Source organism: Eulemur rufifrons, chromosome 7 (assembly GCF_041146395.1).
Source record: "Eulemur rufifrons isolate Redbay chromosome 7, OSU_ERuf_1, whole genome shotgun sequence".
NCBI classification, from domain to species: Eukaryota; Metazoa; Chordata; class Mammalia; order Primates; family Lemuridae; genus Eulemur; species Eulemur rufifrons.
Window position 1 is genome coordinate 53,946,239 of NC_090989.1, and position 26,606 is coordinate 53,972,844.

Genomic DNA, 26,606 nt, shown 5'->3' on the forward strand with positions numbered 1-26,606 from the left:
AATTCTGACTAACAACCAATGGGGGTTATGGGGAATAACAATGTGAAACTGTAAAAACATTCTGCTTCCCAAAACTTTCCTCTCTTGCTTTAACATTTATTGAGGATTCTTGCCCAAACGTATTAATCAACATCATGATGGTCACAAATTTTCCAACTCCACCACTCCTTTCAGTATGTTACTTTTGCATTGGAAGAGAAAAAAAATTCCCTGCTCCTAATAACAGTATTGTCTTATTTATAAAACAGTATTAAAAGTTGCTATTAAAACATAAGACAAGTGAAAAAACAGCAGATCTTTTCCATACTCACTGGAATATAAATCAGAAAGTACACAAAAAATTAATCAAACTCAGTTGGATACATGAGATATATGTAGCTTTTTTATTTTTTGCTTATTTCTACAAGAAAGCAAGCTTTTTGTGTGAAGTGGAAATAATACTAACAAAGTGCCTTGTGTTTTTAGCCTTTATTCAAAGTATAAGTCCCAGGTTATTAAGAAAACTTTGAAAAATGTTTTGTAAATGAAGGACAGAAGTAACAGTCTGTCTTTGCTTTCAAATACTACTACTTCTTCACTCACCTCCTTCACAATGCTCGGTTGAATAAGTTAAGAGCTACTGAAGTCACTTCTATTTTAGAAGGCTAAACATCTTGTAATATGAATGACTTCTCTTCTGGCTAACTGGAATTAAAGGCAATTTGTGAAGTGTCTCTGTAGTCCAACCCACGGAGCAACAGGCATCACTAGGGGTCTGAGGGTAACATCTCACCCCGCCAGTCCGCATGGCCTGTGAGCAGGTGTGCAGAGGACCAGAGTTCAGCTGTGGGTGGCACCACAGAATCCACTGTCAAGCTTTTCTGCCATTAATTTACAATCATAGATGTGTCCTTTTTTCTGGTATTCTACTCCCATTGTAGACTTTTTATTAAGACCTTGTTCCTACAAAGGAAATAAAAGACAGGAATCAAGAAGAAATATCAAGTTCCATCCTTGAAAATAGCCATGACACCCCCTGCTGGAAAGCTAATAAAATTGACCTTAAAACTAGAATCGTTCCCGGGAAGGCTTTGACCATGTCCTTAAGGAATGAGGATCAGCCAAGTTATCGTGTCTCTAATACGTTCCTGAGTTCCTGACCTGCCGTTGCCCCAGAGTGGATCTTTTCATCATTTGCCCAGAGGCTCAAGTATGTCATTGAAGGGTTATCTAAAGTGACCTCATTTCTATTCAACATGCTTGGCATAGAGAGACTGTCAAAAGCACTGTAGGAGGAAGCAGGATAGTCCAAAGGCGGCAAAGACAAACACACATTCGCACTTTTTCCTGTGGGAGACAGTAACTGTGCCAGGGCCCAAGGGGCTGCCTCTCTCTCAATGGGCCAGGGGAGGGGAAGTCTACACTGGACAGAAAGCATTCCGGTTTCCTAGACTTCTGGTGTTCTGTAATCCTGAAACCAAAGGTGGGCCAACAGAGACCCTGGGTTGAAACCCAAGATGGTTTCTATGCAACTGAAGAAGGGTGGGGGGAAGGACCCCTGGGAGCCAAGCCTGAGTTACACCATGTCCCCCTTTTCAAAGGGATTCTTCTTCCCATCCTCCCTCTCCGTGGGTGCCTTCCCCAAACTAAGCCCAGAAGTATACTTAGGCTCACCCTTTGTGATAAAACCAATTTTAAAAATCCTTTAAGCATCCCCCTGTTCTATCTTTCCATTTACAATTTCAGAAAATACCTCCAATTGCAGACTCCACTTCTCCCCTCCTCTTATTCAACCAGTATCAAATTATCTGCATCCTTTACTGCTTTGAATCTCTTATATTATCTAAGAATATTATTCATATCTTCTTTGGCTTTATTTGATATTACTTAAGGCAATAGCCCCATACAAATTCTCCTTACTGACTTCATATTCCAGCTTTTCTTTTTAGCTGTTTCTCTTCTGTCTCCTTTAACTTGCTCCTAAAATATTGCTGTTCTTTGAAGTTCTGTCCTCAGTACTAATGAAAATCCTACTATCCTTATTGATGTTTAAATAACCACCAAATAATTACCTAAATGCCAGATTTCTCTTCTAACACCTACAGAAGGTACCAGGCACTTTAAATGTATGAAAACCTGGATTCTCCCACAAGATTTTTCTAACTTTTTTTTTTTTTTTTAAAGAGACAGGATCTCTCTGTCACCCTGGCTGGAGTACAGTGGTATGATCACAGCTCACTGTAACCTCGAATCCTGGGCTCAGATGATCCTCCTGTCTCAGCCTCCTGAGTAGTTAGGACTACAGGCTACCAAGCCCAGCTAATTTAAAATTTTTTTGTGGACACAGGGTCTTGCTGTGTTGTCCAGGCTGGTCTCCAACTCCTGGCCTCAAAGTGATCTTCCCACCCTCGGCCTCCCAAAGTGCTGGGATTCCAGGCATAAGCCACTCTGCTAGGCCTCTAATTGATTTTATACCCTTCACCCCTTCCTCTGCAGTACACACCTCAATCCATTTAATAACTTAAAGTCCTTCAATGGCTCATTACCCAGCAATAAAGAGCTGCCTGACTTTAAACTACTTGTCCCTCTTCTCTGCTCCCGGAAAATGTTTCAAAATTTTGTATATGTGCATCTGTCTGTAAACAGCACACAAGTTTCCTCAATGGGTTCTCTCTAAAAATAACCCCCCCCTAATACAGGTATATAAAATTCCTGGCAACTTTTTAATTTTAAAGCTATATTTAACCTTTGTACAATTTTTGGTCCAGTTTGGTGCTCAGATTAGAGATGTGCAAACTGAGTCACAGAAAAGTTAAGGGGCATGTGTAAAGTTACTGAAACAGAACTGCGACCCATGACTGCTCAGCCTCACTCCAATGCTGCCTCAGATTGGTGTTCTTCCCAAACCTCGCCCAGATCTGACAATTTTTAGGGCATGTTTTAATAAAAATATTTCCCATCTTTGTTTAGAAATAGAAATCACAATCCATTAGCTAGTATAGTTTATGCAGAAGAGAACAGCAAATTGATCAACCCTGATCCCCACCCTAGGTCCATTCCTCATACATCAGATCATTTTCTTTAATGTGTTGATTTTAGTTCGGCTTGGAACTTCCGTTATAGAGAAAAGCTTTTTGTAGCATTCTGTCCATTCTCTTCATAACTGTGTTTCTAAAGTTGGTTGTTGAGTGATTACAAAGATACTCCACTGATCACACATCATATAACTAAACCTTTCAAAAGAACACCATTGGCTACTGGGTAATCTCTAAACTTCCAACATTCAAAGCTTACTGCAATTTGCTGTCAAACTAATGACATTTCCAAAATATTCTACTTGAGTCAAAAATTTTTGCATACATTGTATACTTCCATTTCATGATTTGTTCAAACTAATTCTACTTGCTAGTATAATTATATCATTTTTTTTGAATACTTGCTATGGGCCAGACACAATGCTAAGAACTTTGTCTACATTAACTAATTTAATTTCCACGATGGCTTCACATCAGTATCTGCCTATTTTATAAATGACAAAACTGAAGTTTATCTTCCACCCTATCTTCCTGCCATATTGTGGTCACACTGAACTACTTGCAACTTCTATTTTGTTGTAAGTTCTTTCTAGCCTTTGTGCTGTTTTTTATGCTGAAAATAATCTTATTCCTTCTTTCCATCTAGTCAGTTCTTCCCTTAAGAAACCTCTCCTTTGATATCATATGGTATTCCAGCTGTTTATAAACCAATCGTCCCCATTAGACTATTGGCTATTTAAGGGGTCTTTTTACTAGTCATTATTTCTGTGTAGTGCATATACCTTGAATATAGTAATTATATAATGTATGTTGCTCCAGAATTCTGTGTCTCCAAGTAGAAGCATTAAGCCCTGACACGTAAATGCTTTTTCCTGGGGATAACCTTATCAAAGTAATAATTTTCTTAAAACTCATTACTGACAACTTATGTTTGAAATACATGGCTAATGAAGATTAGCGTGTATCTTCCCTTTCTCCAACTATAACTCAAGTGCCCACTTTTAGTTTATAGAAAAGTATAATTACCTGCGAACGCACGCGGGACACAACATGTTGTCTTCAAGATGTGGGGGTGGAAAATTGCAGGCAGGAAGCAAGAAGAGCGCACTCACTCTCCCTGCCCGCTTTTCGGGCACCCAAGCTTGTCCGGCATGGAATTGTAGGTGAACCCAACCATTTGTGTCCGCAGGGAGACTTCTCCCATGGACCACACACCACCTGACATCTGGGGAAGGCAAGAAATAGCAGTGTAAACACACCTGGACCACCTGCTCAAGGCCGAGACTGCATCATGGCCTGTCACCTTTGATTCTTCTCTCTTTCTCAAGCACCAGCTCCAAGATGTGAGCCCTGGAATCCTAACTTAACCTCTACTCTATCCAGTTCCGTTTAGAAAAGTATGCAAGACAGTTCCCGTTAAAACTTAAAAGAAACAAAAAATCTAGTTGGAAGTGATATAGCTGCAAGTGGGCAGATGGTAGAAAGACTAATGCAGAGTAGTCTGAGAAGGACTTCATGAAACAAGTTCAGGGGTCCCAACTCCTAACAGGCATTGTATTATGTTAAGTAGTTTATGGTCTTCCTTCATGTATTTCCTATAATTCTTAGGAATACGAGATAGATATTATTGACCCATGTTATGATGAACAAAATAGGGACTATTTTTATATTTTGAGACAGAGTCTTGCTGTTGCCCGGGCTGGATGGAGTACAGTGGTGCAATCGTAGCCCACTGCAGCCTTGAACTCCTGGGCTCAAGCCATCCTCCCGCCTCAGGCTCCTGAGGTGGGACTATAGGTGTGTGCCATCATGTATAAAGTAAGCAACTTATTAATGTCACTCATTTAACAGATGCCAGAAGATCTGGAGCTCAAACCCAGGAAAGAAATGAAGCCAAACAGCTTGCTACCTTCTTTTGATGTCATTAATAATTTATAGCAATTGTTCTCAAAGTGTGGTCCCTAGACCAACATCCTTAATATTGCTTGGGAAATTGTTAGAAAAGCAAACTCTCATGCCTTGTCCCAGACTTGAATCAAAAACTCTGAGTGGGGCCCAGCCCTTAAGGTGATTTTGATATATTCTAAGATTTCAGATATTAATATCAATTGAGTACATTTTCTCAATGCCTCAAACAAGCTCTTGATATTGGGCTTACCACAGTTCTCCTGTGGAGATTCCACTGCCTCCGAGGATGACCCGGCCCTTGCTGCAGTTCTGGCCCAGGAGGCCAGCACAGCCTCCGGGGCAGACGTTGTCACCACAACTGTATTAACTCCCTCAAGAAGAGAGGCAGACTCTAGCACAGGCAACCCCTCCTCAAGGGGAGGACCTGCTGCAGGAAGATCAGTCCCCTCATGACACACCCTTTGCTCTGAACTTTTCTGGGACACCTCCTTCTTGTGTACATTTGATCTTCTTTGTGTTGATACCCGGACCCTGGCCTCCTTCGCTGTGCAAGGAATATCCTACAAATAGGGTTAAATAAAAAAGTTAACAATAAAGATTACCACGCTACCAGAAGTATTGTTTTGGGGGTTGGGGTGGTATTGACCAAGGATACATAGTTAGATAAGAGGAACAGGTTCAAAAGATCTAGTGTACAACATGGTGACCATCGTTAACAACAATGTACTATATTCTTGAAAATTCCTGAGTGGATTTTAAGTGTTCTCACCACAAAAAAAAAAAGGTAACACATGTTAATGAGCTCAATTTAGCCGTTTCACAATCTATACATATTTCAAAACTATACGCTATACATGATAAATATACACACAATTTTTGACAATTAAAAAAAATTTTTTTTAAATGCAGCCTCATTTTTATTACTCTTTGCATGGAGTTGGTGAAAAGTGGGGAAAAGGGTTATTGTTCTTTCTTAGAGCTGGGGTGGTGAGGAAGAGAGGCTAAGATAGTTCCTTTACTCACTTTTTGATGCTAGAATGGGTAACTAGGATAAACATTGAAACTTTCACTCTGCCAATTTTCCTAAAATAAAAAGTGACTCACCTTTTGATTTGGATATGCATGCTCACACAATCGCCTATATGCGTCTAATTTCTAAAATAAGAGAAAAGTAAGTTAATAAGGAAACTAAGGTTCCTATGCTTCGTCCCAGTGGCATGGTCTCCAGCCCAGGCCCTCACCTGGCCTTTGCTGCTTAGCTTTAACTGTTGGCACCAGGCCCGTACAATGTCCCGGTGCAGCAGATTAACTGGTGGCAGCTGAGAAGGTAAGGGAGGAATTGGTATCTTCTGTCGGGGTTTGGAATCGTCATTGTGTTCTGCTGCCTTCTTTTGGCAGGACTCTGACAGAGAAAGGAATAAAATTAGTAATAATTAACTTTGTGTAGCTTTTTAGAATTTCAGTATTATCACTTCTAGTTCTTATAGTCCAACCCCTCCCCCCCACCTAGGCCTTAATACCTCTAAACTCCACAATTTCTTTTCTTTCTTTATTTTTTGGAGACAGGGTCCTGCTCTGTTGCCCTGGGTAGAGTGCAGTGGCACGATCATAGCTCACTGCAACCTCAAACTCCTGGGCTCAGGCGATTCCCCCTGCCTCAGACTCCCGAGTAGCTGGGACTACAGGTGCATCCCACCATGCCCGGCTAATTTTTCTATTTTCTACTTTTTGTAGAGACAGGGTCTCACTCTTGCTCAGGCTGGTCTCAGAACTCTAGAGATCAAGCGATCCTCCTACCTTGGCTTCCCAAAGTGCTAGGATTACAGGTGTGAGCCACCATGCCCAGCCTAAACACCACCATTTCACAATTAATAAAACCATCCTCTGCTCACGGACACTTGCCCCCTGTGAGTCCCTTAACCCATAGGACCCAGATGGTTGCACTAGGGATTGCACTCCCATCCCAGGGAATGACTGAGGTCTTAGACTTGAAATCATAAATACTCAGTGGTGACTTCTCACCACAGAACAAAATGCACACCTGCCAGTGCTACACAGACAACTACTAATACCCATAATTCTGCCAGCCCACCCCAGTCAGGGCAGCAATCTAGTCTCATTGCAGGTGTGTCTCCTTACCTCCACTGTGTTTCTGTTCTTCCTGCTGCCTACACATCTCACACACATTATCTCCATTCAGTGAAGCCTTCCAGAACACACCTCCAGGAAGGACACAAACTGTATGTAATGCCACTAGGTGCCATTAGGGTTTACTGAGAACACATTACTTGTCAGGCATAGTGTAGGTGTTCTACCTAATTATTCCATGTAAATTATACCCTTCCCCCACCCCACCTCCACCCCATCAAGGTAGGTATAGTCCTTACTCATTTTTAGAACAAGAAGTGAAGTTTCAAGGATGGGTTTTCAAACTTACAGCTATCTGTCTCCACATCACTGCACATTAAGAGCCTAACTCCAAGCAGTGAGTGAAGGCAAAATGATCATCAGAACCAAATGTGTTGTGGGAGTTTGGAGATAGAAAGGGAACAGTCAGAGCAAAGACGACCAAAGGAAATTTTCCAGGAGGGGTAATTTAAGCTGGGCTTCGATGGAAGTGTAGGATTTGCAGAATATAGGATGGAAATTTCTCAGGCTTCCTAGGCCCCAGGAAGCGAGATTTGAGGATGTATAGACCTCTTACCTTCCTTATGCTTGCCAGACATTTTTCGTTTGGTCCCCTTCTTTGTTGTTGAGGTTCCCGGTAACACAGTGCTTTGTTGATTGGCAGCCTGCTGATCCTCTCTAGTTTCTGCTGGCTCTTGCTCAGAGTTAGAACGTCCACATTCCTCGATGGACTTCTCTGGGGAGTTCCACTGGGGATAGAAGAGCCGGTCAGTCATTCCTCTGGTGTCAGGACCCCAACATACACTACCTGCCTTAAGAAAACTCACTTCTCAGGCACCGAGACCATTGCTGCATGCAGCCAGCAGTGTGAATTCCCCTCTGGGCATCATCTGAATACCCAGTTTCACTTATAAGAGATGGAAGCAGTGACAACGAAGGGGAGAGCACCAATTTGAAAATACAAAAAAAGAAAAAATAAACAAAGTAAGTAGAAGAAAATAGGCTCTGCCTTGGAGGAAGACACCCTTAAGCTATCTGCCACACCCATCATCTCTCACCTGGAAAATCTTTTTTCCCATTCCTTTATTCTTGACCCTTACCAAATAAATTATTGCGGTAGGGATGCTATCAAACCTTTACATCCCTTCAGTGGTTTATTGCTCTTAGCATTAAATGAAAAAATTTCCTGTAACATACCGGGCTTTTCTTGCCTATTTTAGCCACACCCGACACTGCTCTCCTGCCCAAGGTCATCATATAATTCCTTTCCTTTCCAAAGTTGTTACTTTGGCCGGAAGTGACATTCTTCAGCCCAGGCCTCCACCCACTTCTACATTTAAAAATTTTACTCTTCCTTTAAGGAGTCTCATTTCAAGTTATTTCACCTGAGAATCCTTTCTAGTCCTTCCAGACCAAGTCAATCCTACCGAGTACTGCCTCGTTTCTACCACTTGTTAATTACAGTTTTACATTTGCCTGTGTGATTTGAACAATGCCTGATAATCCATTTGACTGTAAGCTCCAAAAGGGTAGAATTTCTTTCCCCTTCATCATAGGCGCTCAATAAATACTGGTTAATTGAATTAAAAGAAATGAAGGAGTGGTGGGGTTAAAGTTGTTCAATACAGAAAAACTAACACGTATGGAGCCATTATTTTATACCGGGTATTGGCTTTGGCGTGCTCCTTATTTCCATTCATTTAATCCTCATAGCAATCTGGCAACAATTTATTTTTCTAGACGCAGAAGCTGAGGCTTGGAGGTTACATAATTAAGGACATTAAGAGCACTTTAGATATAAATTAAATCCTAGGTCAACTTTCTCCCAAATGTAAATCCTTTTCTATACCCCGAAGGTGGAATTAGTGGATACATTAACATATGTATAGCATTTCTACATCTCTATAGCAGTTTTACATTTGTATTCGAGTTTTACATTTGCATAACTTTTACACAAAGTACTCACTCTTGGACCTCACAAGTCTTAAAATTGAAATAAAAATGACCCCGTTCTAGCAAAGGCCCCGATAGCACTCAGGTGTGCTAAACAAGTCTCTAAGCCTCTCCTCCTTCAGTTTCTGTCTACATTGTTGTCAATAAGTCTTGGCCCTAAGAACCCAGGGAAAATGAGATGAGTTCAGATCCGGCATCTTTGGTTTAGGATCTGTGCCCTGTCTAAAGGGTATGAAGGGGGTTCGTTCTTTCCCAACTTCAGCTCAATTACCTCTTCCTAAAATCGTTCCCCCACAACTTCAGCTCAATTACCTCTTCCTAAAATCGTTCCCCCACAACTTCAGCTCAATTACCTCTTCCTAAAATCGTTCCCCCACTTCCCCCTTTCCCTAGTTACCGTTTCCCTCCAGCCCCGATGAATTTCTTCTATCCGCCAGGATAAAGCTTCTCTTCAAAAACAAAACAGGAAACCCCATTTCTCATTTGTCTCCTCACTACAATATACCTGCCTGCAATCGTTTCTAGTGTCTAGGGCTGTACTTTAAAAAAAAAAAAAAAAGAGGAGAAAATTCTAAGGCGCACATTTTTCTCCCCAAAAGAAAGAATGTGTGCTCAGGGGAGAGAGAAACATGAGAGGACTCACAAAGATAGAAAACAAACCCACTAAAATTGTACTTACCTCTTTGCCTATTGGATATTCCATACTCAGAGAGAAGTGGAGGTTGAATTAAAAGAAAAAAAAATGTTCCAAAGTGGCCCCTGGCCCAAGACTGCTTACTCTGAAAAGTCTCCTCCCACTTCCTGCCTCCCTGAGGCACTCTTTTTATCCTCCCCTTCTCTCCTCCCCCACTTCTGTTCCCTCCCCCACAATCTGTGATTACTAAAACTGTGTACTTTTTTATTCATGAGGTGACAATTGTGTGGTTGAATTATTAATAACATTCCTGGCCCTTTTCTGTGCACGTTTAACATAATTATCCAAGGAATAGTTCAGGAAGCATTGGGAACTTAAAAATTCCTTCTGGATAATTCTACAGGGAAAAAAAAAAGTTACCAGAAACTCTTGAACTGTATGTGTGAGGGAATTTAACGATGGAACCTGTGGAAACAATAGAATTCAGCAACCAGACTGGCGACTTGAAGAAAGCTAAACCATTTCCTTGTACCAAATACATTTCATTTCTTAAGAAAGTTACTCCACTAATTAAAACTCTAGCTTTTTAAAAATACTTATTCATTTATTTATTTAGTTTTTGACACAGTCTTGCTCCTTCGCCCCAGGTAGAGTGCAGTGGCATCATCATAGCTCACTGCAGCCTCAAACTCCTGGGCTCAAGCGATCCTCCTGCCTCCACTTCCCAAGTAGCTGGGACTACAGGTGTAAGCCACAGTGCCCAGCTAATTTTTCTATTTTTAGTAGAGATGGGGTCTCCTCTTGCTCAGAGCTGGTCTCAAACTCCTGACCTCAAGCAATCCTCTGCCTCAGCTTTCCAGAGTGCTAGGATTATAGGTGTGAGCCACCACGCCCAGCCAAAACTCTAGCTTTTTCTCTGTATTAATAACTAGCACACCAGGAAATGGAAAAAAAAAAAATAAAATAACTAGCACCTTCCCATCTGAGAATAACTAATAATAGTGTTTTTGAAAGTCTATTGAGTATTTGTTAGATACCAAATTCTAAGTTAGAATTCACAGTCATTATTGTTCTCCATTTTATAGATTACAAAAGTTTGCAATTGATAACTTTGCCAATAGCACAATAAGTGGGCCCCTAATCTATAGATCCCCAAACAAGTTCAAGATTCTCTCCTTAGGCCGGGTGCGGTGGCTCATGCCTGTAATCCTAGCACTCTGGGAGGCCAAAACGGGAGGATCGCTCAAGGTCAGGAGTTCAAGACCAGCCTGAGCAAGAGTGAGACCCTGTCTCTACTAAAAAATAGAAAGAAATTAGCTGGATAACTAAAAATATATAGAAAAAAATTAGCCGGGCATGGTGGCGCATGCTTGTAGTCCCAGCTACTCGGGAGGCTGAGGCAGGATTGCTTGAGCCCAGGAGTTTGAGGTTGCTGTGAGCTAGGCTGATGTCACAGCACTCTAGCCCGGGCAATAGAGCAAGACTCTGTCACAAAAAATAAATAAATAAATAAATTAATTAATTAAATTAAATTCTCTCCTTAAAAATGGTTTGAAAAATCCCTCCTCAGATCACCCCTCCTTGTCAAAGTTGTAAGGGATCAGAGTGTGAAGTAAAGGAATTTTCTACATTAAGAAGCAGTGATTGTGGGACTGAAACCTTCCTTTGTCAGGTTACAAAGTCTTTTTTGTTCTTTTCTTTTTTTTTCTACATTGCATTGCTTGTCCAGAAATGATAAATAAGAGATGATCCTTACACAGAATGATGGTGATAATCTGTTCGTAGTCTAGAAATACAGGAAAAGAGGACATAAGTAAATAGGACCCAGGGGTAGAAAAGGAAGTGCAGGCTGTGGACTGGGCCAGCCCCAATGCAGCAAAGAAACCAGCTAAATTGAGATCATCTGCGAGATTGTGTTAGGGCTTTGATTTATCAATTCCTTACCCTGGCCCTTAGATAACAACCGATGAAGTGTTACTGGTTAAGGTTTATATATAAACTATATGATTGAAGCCAGGTGCAGTGGCTCTCACCTGTAATCTTAGCATTCTGGGAGGCCCAGGTAGGAAGATTGCTTGAGCTCTGTAGTTCAAGACCAGCTTGAGCAAAAGTGAGACACCCTTTTTCTACTAAAAATAGAAAAATTAGCTGGGCGTCATGGCACGCTCCTGTAGTCCCAGCTACTCAGGAGACTGGGGTGGGAGGAGCACTTGAGCCCAGGAGTTTGAGTTTGCAGCGAGCCATGATGCCACTACACTCTACTTGGGGAGACAGAACCAGACTCTGTCTAAAAAAAAAAAATGTACATAATTGAATCATCTTTCTTTCTTTTCTCAGTGTAATTGGAGGTAATATTGCTGATTTCTGAATTAAGTACAAACTGAGGCATTGAGACATCTAGTTCTGGGCAAGGGACACACTAATTTGTATATAAATAAATGGAGTGTACGTTGGAATTATGGTTTATGAATTCTTAGGTCCACTACTATTTTGGGGAACACAACTCTAAAAGAATTGTACCAACTATTAAAACAAATAGGTTAGTTGACATACTATAAATAAAATGGAATAGTACAATTTAATGTAAAATATTTGGGCATAATTAGCAATAATATTACTGAGTTTTTGAATTATGCAAAAAGCCAAATATCTTTTTGTCAGGCTTGTTGGAATTGTAATTTATAAGCAATTTTGGACAAAGTACAATGTATTTGTGCTTTGGCTTCTCAAATGTAAAGTAGGAATAACTAAGTTTTTTGTATTTTTTGAGACATAACTAATGCAATTTTATGTGTAAAATTTCTTTTTTTTTTTTGAGGCAGAGTCCTGCTCTGTCACCCTGACTAGAGTGCCGTGGCGTCAGCAACCTCAAACTCCTGGGCTCAAGCAATCCTACTGCCTCAGCCTCCCGAGTAGCTGGGACTACAGGCATGTACCACCATGCCCGGCTAATTTTTTCTATAAATTTTTTAGTTGTCCATCTAATTTCTTTCTATATTTTTAGTAGAGACGGGGTCTTGCTCTTACTCAGGCTGGTCTTGGACTCCTGAGATCAAACGATCCGCCCACCTCGACTTCCCAAGTGCTAGGATTATAGGCATGAGCCACCTCGCCTGGCCTAAAATAAATTTCTTTCTTTCTTTCCTTTTTTTTTTTTTTTTTTTTTGAGACAGAGTCTAGCTCTGTTGCCCGGGCTAGAGTGCTGTGGTGTCAGCCTAGCTCACAGCAACCTCAAACTCCCGGGCTCAAGCAATCCTTCTGCCTCAGCCTCCCAAGTAGCTGGGACTACAGGCATGTGCCACCATGCCCGGCTAATTTTTTCTATATATATTTTTAGTTGTCCAGCTAATTTCTTTCTATTTTTCAGTAGAACCCGGGTGTGTGTGTGTGGGGGGGGAGGGTTCTCTCACTCTTGCTCAGGCTGGTCTGGAACTCCTGACCTTGAGCGATCCTCCCACCTCGGCCTCCCAGAGTGCTAGGATTACAGGCGTGAGCTACCGCGCCCGGCCTAAAATTTCTTATAAATATGTAGTAACCAAAAGAAAATCCGTTCAGCAAAGTGTGGTAAACACACACCCGTAATCCCAGCTACTCTGGAGGCTGGGACTGGAGGATTGCTTGAGCCCAGGAGTTTGATATCAGCTTAGGCAACATAGGCGACCTCATCTCTAAAATAAATAAAAAGAAAGAAAGAAAGACTGTTTGCTGTTTTTTTTTATGATTTTGGTGTTTTTTTGTTTTTTTGTTTTTTGAGACAGTCTCACTCTGTAGCCCCTGCTAGAGTGCAGTGGCTCATCACAGCTCACTGCAACCTCAAATTCCTAGGCTCAAGAGATTCTTCTGCTCAGTCCCTGGAGTAGCTGGAACTACAGCACATGCCAGCATGCCTGGCTAATTTTTCCATTTTTTTGTAGAGTTTTGCTCAGGGTGGTCTCAATTCCTGGCCTCAAGCAATCCTCCTACCTAGGCTTCCCAAAATGTTGGGATTACAGGCATGAGCCACCACGGCCAGCCTGCTTTTTTATGTCATCATTCCAATGCCTGAAGTTCTATCTATCCTGAGTTAAAAAAGTATTCATAATTGAATCTCCCATTCATATATGGAATAAAAATATATTGAACACTACACTATTATGTGTTCAGCATAGTGGTGGACAAAAGTGGTGGACAGGGACACCACCTTCATGGGTTTATAGTCTGGTAGGGAGGACAGGCAGCAAATATTAATAATAGTGAGGGCAAATAACATAGGCAAATTTTCTCTCATGTGCTTTTCAAGTATGCTTATGTGCATGTATAATCAAAACAAATGCCAACTATTCAATTATGACACTTGAAAAGCAGGAAAACTCCCTATGTATGATAGTCTGCAATAGGGGTTTTGAAGTTAGAAAAGCACCAGATCTGAAGGAGGAAATGAACTAAATTAAGTGAATAGGGAAGGGAAGAATCGGCCCTGGGGCGAAGGCGCAGTGCTCCCAGAAGGTCAGGGACTGCCACAAGACTACGTGGCTGGAGCTCAGAGAGGAAGGGGGGGATGTGTGAGCTGAGCTGGGACAGGTAACCCTTTTGATCTTTAGATTCAGGGCTATGGGAAGCTATTGGAAAATTCTCCGTGGGGTTAAGGGCGGCTGACTCTGAGGAGCATTTTCTAAAGATCTCTCAACTGCAATGAGAAAGAAGTGGAGGTGGGTCAGGAAGGTGAGCCAGGAGGCTACTGCAGCAGCTGTAGGTCTGAGGTCCTGGCCATTGGTGAGGGAGTACAGACTGTGGCTCAGAGCACAGACTCCAAAGCCAGACTGGATTGATTGATTTTCTTAATGTGATTTTTTAGCAGCCAACCAGACTGGATTTAAACCCCAATTTCTCCTTCACTAGCTTTGGGATCTGGGCAAATTATATAACACTTTTAGGCCTCTCCCTTTCCTCTTACCTGTAAGATGGAGGTGTTCAAAATAATACCTCTTACTCAGAGGATCGTGGGCATGTCCCAAGAAAATAGTGTCCTGCACAGCACATGTTGGATCAGTGTTAGAGGTTTCTATTAGAACACTGAAGAGGAATACAGATTTGAGAGATGTGGGGTATTCCTGCCAGGTTTTCTTTTTTTCTTTGTTTTTTGTTTGTTTGGTTGGTTTTTTTGAGACAAAGTCTTATTCCGTTGCCTGGGCTAGAGTGCAGTGGTGTTGTCATAGCTCACTGCAACCTCAAACTCCTGGGCTCACGTGATTCTCCTGCCTCAGCCTCCCAAATAGCTGGGACTACAGGTATGGGTCACCACATCTGGCTAGTTTTTCTATTTTTAGTAGTGATGGGAGGGGGTATCACTCTTGCTCAGGCTGGTCCGAAACTGCTGAGCTCAAGCATTCCTCTCGCCTGGGCCTCCCAGAGTGCTAGGATCACAGGTGTGAGCCACTGCGCCCTGCCCCCATGATGCCATATTTTATAGTTAAAAAAAAAAATAGGTGATGAAATTGAGAGACTGGAGTAATTTCCTGTCAAGGGAAGAAAAATGGACAAACACTTATGGGAGAAGACCTGAGACTTCACTGAAATCCCGTTAACAGAAGACCACCTGCTTTGGCAATGTTTGGTACCTGCCTTTTCTTTTAACAGCGCTGTGATGGAAAGGGCAGAAAAGCAACTGTTCCTTGAGTTTCAAAGAATGAGAAGCCAGGGACCGCACCCACGGCCTGTTTTTATATTTTCTAAAAAAAAAAGTTTTAATTGAATCAAATGAGCTGAATGAATGAAGCCTTTAGTTTACCTGAGACAATGAATCTTCCAAAGCCATTACTCTGCATTCACAGAAGACAAAGCAGGATTGCATCACCGGTAACCACCCTTTCAAGTCTGCTGGAAAGGACTGATGGACGTGGTAGGTGGTATGGCTCTGGGGGCAGGTGGGAGCCCTTGTCTGGATCTCTCAGTGCTGCATATTCCTTGAAGCGCTGGGTCAATAGCTGGGCTCCTTTGAAATTTATATATATTTTAATTCATATCCAGAATGATTCTTGTAGTTTGCAACAGTGCACAGGAACACCTCTTTGTCCACATCCAAGAGACTTGTATCTTAAAAAATACACTAGAACTTGACACCCCTAATTTATAACAATTCTACTCTTTACTGTGTCCTATAATGGGAATTAATTACTCTTTTAGGGGTTAGCTTACTTTAGGAAACACGTGAGTCATTTAAAATTAAATCACTGTGGGGGCGGGGGGCAAGGGCAATGCATGTAATCTAAACATTTGTACCCCCATAATATGCTGAAATAAAAATTAAATCACTAGGCCATCAGGTTAGTTAATAACTTTGCTTCAAAAAGGAAAAAATTTGGAGGTAGATGGTAGAGCTGGTATCACCAAAAAAAAAAAAAAAAAAAAAAACTCAAAAAACTATTTCTTTGTTTATCAACTCTTTCCCTCCCTCTTTCCCTTTCTTTCTCCCTCCCTCCCTCCTTCCCCTTTCTTCTTCCCTCCTTCCGTTCCTTCCTTCCTTCCTTCCATCATATTTCAGGCACTAAAGATAGAAAGGTTGTTCTGGGTTTTAATTATTTCACAATAGGAAGAGTTCTAAAAATGTGAGCAAATAGTGTCATTCAAGTAAATACCTATTCTCTTCTGGCATCAACTTAAAAAAACTGGAAAAGAGGGCAAGTAAACTGGTCCTTTACTTGCACTGGCCTATTGCAAATTCCCCTCAGAGCCCTGGCAATTTTGCATTCATAATTTTGTATTCCTTTTTAAAAAGCGGGAACTCCAAAATTGTATAAGCTCCAGGCCCCACAGATCTGCCTTAATGATAATGAATAAATACTGAAATGATGGTTTAAAACAATAACACATCTGGAAAACCTCCCCTAGTATGCTCTCCTTTTTGCTTTCCCCTGCTAGCCTACCCCCAAAACCCCCAGCTAATTGTGCTCCAGGAGAATCATTTATTTGTTCTTAGGTTTTCATTTTCTGACCCTCTCTCTGCATGCACTAAGTGCCAAAGCAATTGTGTAGCCTAGGGCCATCATTAGCACACAGGAACTTTTGTGTACATTTGGAAAAGAACAATTTGGGTCTGACAAATGGCAAAAAGGACTTAAGTAGACCAGTTAGAAAAAAGTTGCCATCTTCCACCCAGGCTGACACAGCTCTGAGTGAGGCCAGAGGGCTTGGCTAGTGGCTCTTGAGCTTTTATTTCAGCCCCAATACTTGTCCTTTCTCTGGAGCTCCCTTATGCAGACCACAACCTTTGCAACCGCCATGGCAGCTCTGTGTCCTCAGTTTATTTCAAGTATGTTATTCAGAACAGATTAAAATGTCTTTTAAAATTTATTGATGCATAATATTATAATTATACATATTTATAGGGTGCAGTGTGATGAAATCAGGGTAATTAGCTTCTCACCTCGTATTTATTTATTTATATATTTATGTATTTAGAGACAGGGTCTCACTGTGTCACCCTTGCTGAAGTTCAATGATAGCATCATAGCTTGCTGCTACAGTCTTGAACTCCTGGGCTTAAGTGATCCTCCCATCTCTGCCTCTTGAATAGTTGGGACTACAGGCCCTAGCCACCTTGCCCAGCTCCAACATTTATCATTTGTGTTGAGAACATTTAAAATCCTCTCTTCTAGCTACATAAAATACATGGTTAGTTGTTGTTAAGTATAGTCACCCTACAGTGCTATAGAACACTAGAATTTATTACTCCTATCTAGCTGTAATTTTTTTTTTCAGGATCTGCTTTTTTAAAAAATCTTATTGTTAATTGACAAATTGTACATATATATGAGGTGCATAGTGATGTTTTGATACATAAAATGTATAGTGATTGGATCAGGGTAATTAGCGTATCTATCATCTCAAATTTTTATTATTTCTTTGTGTTGGCAACATTTAATACATTCAATATTCTTCTTCTAGCTATTTGAAACTATGTAATACATTATTGTTAACTATAGTTATCCTACAGTGATATAGAACACAAAAATTACTCCTCCCATCTAGCTGTAATTTTATATCCCTTAACCAACCTTTCTGAATTCCTCATCTCCTCTCCTTCTCAGCCTCTAGTAACCACTATTCAACTCCCTACTGTGAGATCAACTTCTTTAATTTCAATGTATGAGTGAGAATATGCAGTATTTATCCTTCTGTGCCTGGTTTCTTTCACTTAACATAATGTCCTCCAGCCTCATCCATGTTGCCTCAAATGACAGGGTTTCAATCTTTATTATGGCTGAAAAGTATTCCATTATGTACCACATTTTCTTTATTCATATTTCTGTTGATGGACACTTAGGTTGATTCCATATCTAGGCTATTGTGAATGGTGCTGCAATAAACATGGGAGTGCAGATAACTCTTCAACTTACTTATTTCTGTTCCTTTGCATATATGCCCAGCAATGGGACAGCAGGGTCATATGGTAGTTCTATTTGGAGTTTTTTGAGAAATCTCCATACTGTTTTCCATACACCAATAGGTTATAAGAGTTCCCCTTTCTTTGCATCCTCAGTAACATTTGCTATTTTTTGTCTTTTCAAATAGCCATTCTAACTGGAATGAGCTAATATTTCATGATTTTGATTTATGTTTTTCTGATGATTAGTGATGTTGAGCATTTGTTTCACATTCTTATTGGGTATTTTTATGTTTTCTTTTGAGAAATTTCTATTCAGATCATTTGCTCATTTTTTAATAGGATTTTTTGGTTTTGCTCTTGAGTTTTTTGAGTCCTTGTATACTCTGAATATTAGTCCCTTGTTACATGAATAGTTTGCAAATATTTTCTACCATTCCACAGGTTGTCTCTTTACTCTGTTGTTTCCTGTGCCATCTTGAGAGAAATAAAACAATTTTTCCCCAAAATGCATTTCTTTGACGTATTTTGAGATGATTGTTTAGGGAGCCAGCAGATAGCAGTAACCTTGCAAAGCTGTCTTTTCTGGGGGAGATTGGCATCTGTAGAGAATCTGTGTGGATACAGCCTGGTTTCTCTGAGGCCCTCCCTTATTTGGCTCTAGAAAAGATTAACCGGGAGTTTGACACCTTTAAAGGTCTGAAAGAAAGACTTACCATCTATTATCTCTGAGGACTGTTACCTGTGAGGTTTCATTAATATAACAAGACTGCCTTTCCAGGCCAGGCTTTCTCTTCTCCCCTTCCCATAACCGATACTGGCATTGTGACCTGTTTTGCCATGATCCAAGCCGCCATTTTTTCTGTAAGCTCAAGATGGCCTAAGAGCTCTATACCCCATTGAGAGGTTGAGATAATCACTCTGTGATTCTCCCTCATGTGCACATTAAAAAATTTGTGTGTCTTTAATCTTCCTTTTTGTGAGTTGTGTTTTCAGTGAACTTTCAGAGGGAAAAAGGGAAGTTTTCCCTTGGCCCTACGCTGTGCAGAAACTTTTATTTTGATATAATTACATTAGCCTATTTTTGCTATTGTTGCCTGTGGTGAAATATTTCCCGTATGTTTTCTTCTAATAGTTTTATAGTTTTGGGCCTTACATTTAAGTCTTTAATCCATTTAGAGTTGATTTTTTTATATGGTGAGTGATAGGGGTCTAGTCTCATTTTTCTGCATATGGATATCCAATTTTCCCATCATCATTTATTGAAGAGGCTGTCCTTTCCCCAGTGTATGTTCTTGATGCCTTTGTAAAAATGAGTTGGCTTAAATATGTGAATTTATTTCTGGGATTCTCAAGCTTGTTCCATTGGTCTGGGTGTCTGTTTTTATGCCAATACCATGCTGTTTTGGTTACTGTAACTTTGTAGTATATTTTGAAGTCAGGTAATTTGTTTTTTTTTTTTTTTTTTTTTTTTTTTTTTTTTTGAGACAGAGTCTCACTCTGTTGCCAGGCTAGAGTGAGTGCCGTGGCGTTAGCCTAGCTCACAGCAACCTCAAACTCCTGAGCTCAAGCGATCCTCCTGTCTCAGCCTCCCGAGTAGCTGGGACTACAGGCATGTGCCACCATGCCCGGCTAATTTTTTCTATATATATTTTTAGCTGTCCATATAATTTCTTTCTATTTTTAGTAGAGGTGGGGTCTCGCTCTTGCTCAGGCTGGTCTCGAACTCCTGAGCTCAAACGATCCGCCCACCTCGGCCTCCCAGAGTGCTAGGATTACAGGCGTGAGCCACCGCGCCCGGCCGGAAGTCAGGTAATTTGATGCTTCCAGCTTTGTTCTTTTTACTTAGGATTGTTTTGAATATTTGGGGTCTTTTGTGTTCCATTCCATACAAATTTTAGAATTTTTTTTTTCTATTACTATGAAGAATTTTATTGACATTTTGATAGAGATTGCATTGAATCTGTAGATCACTTTGAGTAGTAAGGTCATTTTAACACTATTAATTCTTCCAATCCATGAACATTTTTTGTGTTTCCATTTTTTCCTCTTTCATTTTTTCCATCAATGCTTTATAGCGTTCTTTGTAGAGATCTTTTACCTCCTTGGTTAAATTTATTCATAGGTATTTTCTTTTTTTGTAGTTAGTGTAAATGGGATTACTTTCTTAGCTAGTTTGTTGTCGGTGTATGGAAATGCTAATGATTTTTATATGTTGATAACCATCCCAAAGAATGGTTATCCCAAGGTATGTTGATAACCATCCCAAGGAATTTAGTAGTGAAATTTTATAAAAGCGAAATTTTATATAAACTTTACTGAATTTGGTTATCAGTTCCAAGAGTTTTTTGGTGGAGGCTTCAGGTTTTTTTTATACATAAGATCATGCTGTCTGCAAACTGGGGACAATTTGACCACTTCGTTTCCAATTAAGATTCCCTTTATTTATTTCACCTTGCCTAAAGTGCAGTGGCATCATCATAGCTCACTGAAACCTCAAACTCTTGGGCTCAAGCCATCCTCTTGCCTCAGCCTCTGGAGTAGCTGGGACTACCAGCCTATGCCACAATGCCTGGCTAATTTTTTCTATTTTTAGTAGAGATGGGATCTTGCTCTTGCTCAGGCTGGGCTCAAACTCCTGAGCTGAAGCAGTCCTCCTGCCTCAGCTTCCCAGAGTGTTAGGATTACAGGTGTGAGCCACCACGCCTAGCCTCAGAGGCTTTTTGAAGCCAAGATAAATTGCTGTATATTTATCAGTCCTCCAGGAGATTCATCATTGCCATAGAGGACATTGATAGGTTTCCCAAGGTGTGTTCTTCACCAAGCCAACTGATAGTGCCTGTAGATTGCTTAGTGTTGATTTCCCAAGTCATTTGCTGGTACACTGCTGGGTAAGAGAGACAGCTGTGATACTGTAGGCTCTAATTAATTGGTTTCAATTGGTAACAAGCTGTCTCTGAACTAGTTTTGTGATAAGAACTCACTGAGACATAATGACCTACTTTGAAGTAAAGAAAGAACACAAAACTGGTGTGGTAGCACGTGCCTGTCGTCCCAGCTACTTGGGAGACTGAGGCTGGAGGATTGCTTGATGCCAGGAGTTCAAGGATGTTGTGTGCTGTGATTGTGCATGTGAATAGTCACTGCACTCCAGCCTGGGCAACATAGACCTCATCTCTAAAAAAATAAAAATAAATAAATAAATAAATAAGGAAGGAGAACATAGAGATTTAGATAAGATGTAATGATTGAGACTATCTCTTAGTTCCCAGTGTCAGAATCCTTACTTTCTCCTCCTCATTACTCACCAAGTCTTGTGGAGTCCACCTCCTAAATGTTCCTCAGCTGATTCTTCATTTTCATCCTCCAGCTACTATCTAGATTCAGAATCTCATTTTTTTCTCACCTGTACCACTGTAATACCTTCCTTATTGATGTTCTTATCTTCTTCTTCTTTTTTTTTTTTTTTTGAGACAGAGTCTCGCTCTGTTGCCCAGGCTAGAGTGCCGTGGTGTCAGCCTAGCTCAAAGCAACCTCAAACTCCTGGGCTCAAGCAATCCTTCTGCCTCAGCCTCCCAAGTAGCTGGGACTACAGATATGCGCCACCATGCCCAGCTAATTTTTTTCTCTATATATTTTTAGCTGTCCAGATCATTTCTTTCTATTTTTAGTAGAGATGGTGTCTCGCTCTTGCTCAGGCTGGTCTCAAACTCCTCGAACTCCTGACCTCGAGTGATCCTCCCGCCTCAGCCTCCCAGAGTGCTAGGATTACAGGCGTGAGCCACCCAGCCCGGCCAATGTTCTTATCTTCTATCAGGCTTGTTCCTTCCTCCACCTGGGGCCCTCTATATGTAAGTTTGTTCTGTCCACCTCTAGGGTATATAGCTCTTATGTCAATGGCGCCCCCTGGAGTCCTTTCAACTTTCACATCCCAATGACTAAGGGAATAAAAAACATGAGTACTTGAGGTCTTTTTATAATACATAGATAACCATCCCAAGGAATTTAGTAGTGAAATTTTATAAAAGCAGGCTAATTTAATTCTGCAGCATGTTTGCATTTTCACTCAAAAGCCTTAACTCTTGTTAAATATAATTCATTCTCTTGTGGCTTTAAATTTTACCCAGCTCTGAAAAAAGGTGGCTTTTATGATAAGAATTGCTTTCCTCCTGAGCTAGAAGCATAGCCATGCATAGAACAGTAAGACTAACTTAAATGAGAATGATTACTAAATAACTGCAGCTTTGAAGAGGAGGTAGATAATAACACTTTGCATTCATACAAGCCTGACTTTCATCTGAGCATCTCAAAGGAAAGAAAAGTTAGCTGATGCTGTGTTATGGTTGAAAATTATAACTGTGCAATTTCCTTATTCCTGAGTGTTTCCCCTCTCAAATATGATACTGAGTTAAAGCCTTGCTAGAATTCAATGTGCGTTGATTTTGAACACAGCCATTTTCTCTTTTGTTTTCTACTCCTCCAACATCAACCATGAGTTGCAACGGCATCAATGGACCACCTGCCTTTGTGGTTTTGACGCATTTGCTATCGTTGGAGAAAAACATGATAAGTGATGAGGGGACATCTTTGTCAGCTGTTCTAAAGTTGTGGTGGAATGATACAGAGAGGAAGATGGAGATAGGATATTCTCTGCACCCCCCCAAATCAATTAAATCATGGTACTAACAGGCACTTCAGAATGCATCAGAGAACCAGCCCATCCACTCTGCTGAAGCACAAGACTTAAAGACTTACAGGATATGGTCAGTAGTATAAATGGGAATTATTTCTGTTAGAGCCACTGCCTGCCTGTGACAGTGGCCCATGGCCCTTCCATCTCCCTCTCATCTGTTCTTCACACTTCACACTCATTCATTCAGAATTATTGAACAACATCAGCTTAATCAAATGAAGAGTCTTAAGCTCAGAATATTTCAAAGAAAATCAGTGTATTTTTCAATGAAATATATCACAAAGACATAAAATACAATAAATTTGAAAAGTGAAACAAAGTGCATTAATGAATGCAATATAAGTTACAATAGGTTAAAATATTCCAAATTAAGAAAGTTCTTTACAAAATGTGAAATAGTTCCTGTTTAAAATAGTGAAAAACTTAAAATAGCTCAAATATCCAGCCATAAATAACTGGACAGGTAAATTTATGGTGCCTTCATATAATGTGATGCTTTCCAGCCACTAAAAATAATGAAGTCAAGCAATGCATTTTCCCATTGTAAAGAAAGCTTAGGTATATTTTTAAGTAGAAAAACAAATTTCAGGGCAACCTGTATGCTGTGACACCATTTTTATATAGTAATAATATGGAGAAGCGGGGGCAGGGATTACTGGGCATTGTCATTTTCTGTGTCTGACATTTCTGCCATACTTGAATTTCTTGCAATTAGCATACATTATTTTTGTAATTAGAAAAAAACATTAAAAAGAGTTAGCCACTGTTTCCTGTGTTAAAAGATTGTATTTTAAAAAATAATATATCTTTACCTGAAAGTATTTTAAGCAACTGCCATTCTGACTACACTAGAAAGAGATTTACTTTTCTATGTACAGCATTAATGATTGTGCATTAGGGTGAAAGATCTTTCCCCTTTTCTTCCGGGGGGGACGATTTAGACCAATCAGAAGAAAGAAAGTCATAATTTCTCAATTTATCAGGCAAGGTGTCTGAATGAAGCAGAGATATCCTAAATTTTATTAAGGGTGAGAGGATCTGGATATCCTTAGAAAGTGGTGCAGTTGGTGAAGTTGTGTTGTCATATCCCCCTGATGTTTTTGGTTCCTCTGAGTTTTACCCAGTGACACAGGGCATACCTCAGCAGCCCAGGATTTCACACAGTAAGGCAGTCTTCACAGGGACCATGCTGAGAGCTCCAGTAGTGATTGCTAGCACTTGCTTCCCACTCAACCATCAAAGCCTACTTGTTTTTTGACTGACTTCTGCTAGTTGTACTTTTTGTGTGGGAACCAGCTAGTTAATACAAATGTTCTAGGCAGATATTAGATAATTGTAACAGTTAACAATTATTGAGCACATCTGCACTAAGCATTATATTTACATTATCTCCTTAATCATTATTATTATGTTTGTTTTATAGATGAGAAAACTGTTGGTCAGAAGATTGCTCAACATCATACAGTTAATAAAAAGTGAGCTGAGATTCAAACCCAGGTATTTCTCTCTAAAAAAAACCTGAGATGTTAACCCTTAAGTCAGTGCTTATCAAAATGTGAATCCTGACCAGGAGCATCAGCAACCTCTGGGAACTTGTTAGAAATGCAAATTCTCAAGCTCTACCTCAGATCTACTGGGTAAGAAACTCGGGGGACTAGAAAGCTGTTTTAAACAAGTCCTGAAGGTGATTTTAATACACGCTGATGCCCTAAATTATACAGCAGAGTTGTCCAATTGAATTTTCTGAAATGGTGGAAATGTTTTGTATTCTCTGCTGTCCACTAAGGCAGCTACCAGCCACATATGGTTATTAAGCTTTGAAATACAGCTAGTTTGACTGAGAAACTAAAGTTTTAATTTTATTTAACTTTAGTTAAAATCTAAATAGCCACCTGTGGTCAGTGGCTTCCATGTTAGCTGGCACAGCTATTGTCTTCTTACATCCTTGACATTCCTTACATTCTTTTTTAGAATATCCCTCAACTCTAAGGAGCATTAGGTATGTAGCCAGTTAGCAGTAATTATAGAAGGTGGTATCAGAAAAACATTGGGTAGGTGCAGTTTTGTGTAGGACACCTTATCCAGGAAGCTTCCCACTTTGTCTATGTGTGGAGTTGGCTTTAAAAAGAACAGATAAAGCCATTTGTCTTAGTCATTTTGTGCTGCTATAACGAAGTACCACAGACCGGGTAATCTATAAACAGTAGAAATTTATGTCTCATAGTTCTGTGGGCTGGAAAGCCCAAGATTAAGGCGCTGGCTGGTGAGGCCCCCGTCTCTCTGCTTCTAAGATAGTTCCTTGTTGCTACATCTTCTGCAGGGGAGGAACGCTGCGTTCTCATGTGGTGGAAAGGATAGAAGGGGCAAATAGGAGCCAAACCTCATCTGTTAAGCCCCCCACTTTTGGGGGGCTGTTTCACTATTTATTTATGACATATGCCACATCCATGATTCTCTCAAGTCAGAAGTTCTTTGAAATGATGCCCTGGACCTTGGCCAATTGGAGAATAGAGTCATCTGACTCACTCATCCTGTGAATGGCCCCATAGATGGTGTAGGTTTTAAACTGGCCATTAACCCTACCCATAACCTTGTCAACCTCAGCCGTGCTCATCTGGATAGACACGTGGTCCTTGGCATTGATGATGCGGTTGCTGGCGAAGCATTTCCATGGTACATACAGATATACCAACTTGCTGGCATCTGCCTGTCGAGACCACATCTACTGCCACCACCATGCCTGCAAGCAGAGAAAGGTGTCAAGCTTTTATAATGAATGGATAATCCATGAGGGTTCTGCCCTCCAGACCTAAACACCTCCCAAAAGGCCCCACCTCCCAACACTGTTGCATTGGGAATTAAGTTTTCAACATGTTAATTTTGGACAATGCATACTGACCATAGCACCATTCAACCCACATGACCATTATATTAGTTTACATAATACCAAATGTAGTGATCAGGTTATTTACTCAGATTTATCATCCTGTATAGTGAACAATGGCTCTGATGCACAATTAAGATGAACTCCACAAATATTGTTTTTAGAGATGACTTTGGTAAAAGGTCATTAAAAAAACCTTATGGAATACATTTTTTTTTTTTAGCATGTAAGAATATACATGTATGGTTACTCATGTGATGTGTCCCAGAGGCAATTTTGTGACAAGATGTTGGCCCTTTGTACCATTAGGAAGTAGCCAACATGAAATGTAGTGAATATAAAAGACTCTGTGAACTTTATAATTATAACCTAGTTTGAAAGATGTGGAAATAATGTATATATGTATATCAAAACATTGTTTTACACTATAAATACATACAATTTTTGTCAATTAAAATGGATATATACATGCATAGATAAAAGAAAGAAAGGTAGCAATGAAGAGAAGTAGTGTGATCATCTGTTATAAACCAAACAAACAGTAAGGTGGAGAAAAAGAATATGTCAGTGCTTGAATTTATTTACAATTGTCCAAAGGAGACAGAAACTCCAGCTAGTGGACATAAGCATTCTTGACACTACAGTGAAGCAGATACTAGGAATATTAAATTCCTTCTGCTCACATTGGGAAGTTCATTAGCCAGAGCCAGGGGTCAATTCCAGCAAACACATATTGATTCCTATGGGCTAGTGCTGATGAGAATTTAATGATTAGCACAGCTGTGCTCCTGAGAGATGCATGATGGGAGCTGTGCTTTAGGAAAATTGCTCTGGTCACAGGCTATTGTGGGACCTCTTGCTGGGGACCATGAAGACCAGAATGAAGTGATTGTTGCTGGGACTGGAAAGATCACAAAGGTTGTATAAAGCATTGCAGGGGTAGAATCCCAAGGGAGCTTATTAGATGTAGGGGATTAAACTTTGTAATAAGATTGACGTTTAAATTTGAACATTAGGAAGATGGTGATATT

General features: G+C 40.3%; 1 protein-coding gene across 1 annotated transcript; it reads right to left on the reverse strand.

The window, feature by feature from the left end:
• Positions 1 to 905: 905 nt before the first annotated feature.
• DPPA4 (developmental pluripotency associated 4) lies at positions 906 to 25,413 on the reverse strand. The gene is made up of 8 exons (XM_069471967.1): positions 25,275 to 25,413; positions 9,774 to 9,873; positions 7,627 to 7,727; positions 6,164 to 6,324; positions 6,027 to 6,077; positions 5,173 to 5,482; positions 4,041 to 4,239; positions 906 to 942 (listed from the first exon to the last, which is right to left on the reverse strand). The coding sequence occupies exons 1-8, from the start codon at positions 25,411 to 25,413 to the stop codon at positions 906 to 908; spliced, it is 1,098 nt and encodes a 365-aa protein (XP_069328068.1).
• Positions 25,414 to 26,606: the final 1,193 nt, after the last annotated feature.

Excerpts from the sequence above, each read along its gene's own strand:
- DPPA4 (XM_069471967.1), bottom strand. The coding sequence starts at position 25,413 with ATGTGGTCTCGACAGGCAGATGCCAGCAAGTTGGTATATCTGTATGTA. Across the intron at positions 6,325-7,626 it reads GTCTGGCAAGCATAAGGAAG|AGTCCTGCCAAAAGAAGGCA; the intron begins GTAAGAGGTCTA and ends TTTCTCTGTCAG. Across the intron at positions 4,240-5,172 it reads ATCTCCACAGGAGAACTGTG|ATGTCAGGTGGTGTGTGGTC; the intron begins GTAAGCCCAATA and ends TGCCTTCCCCAG.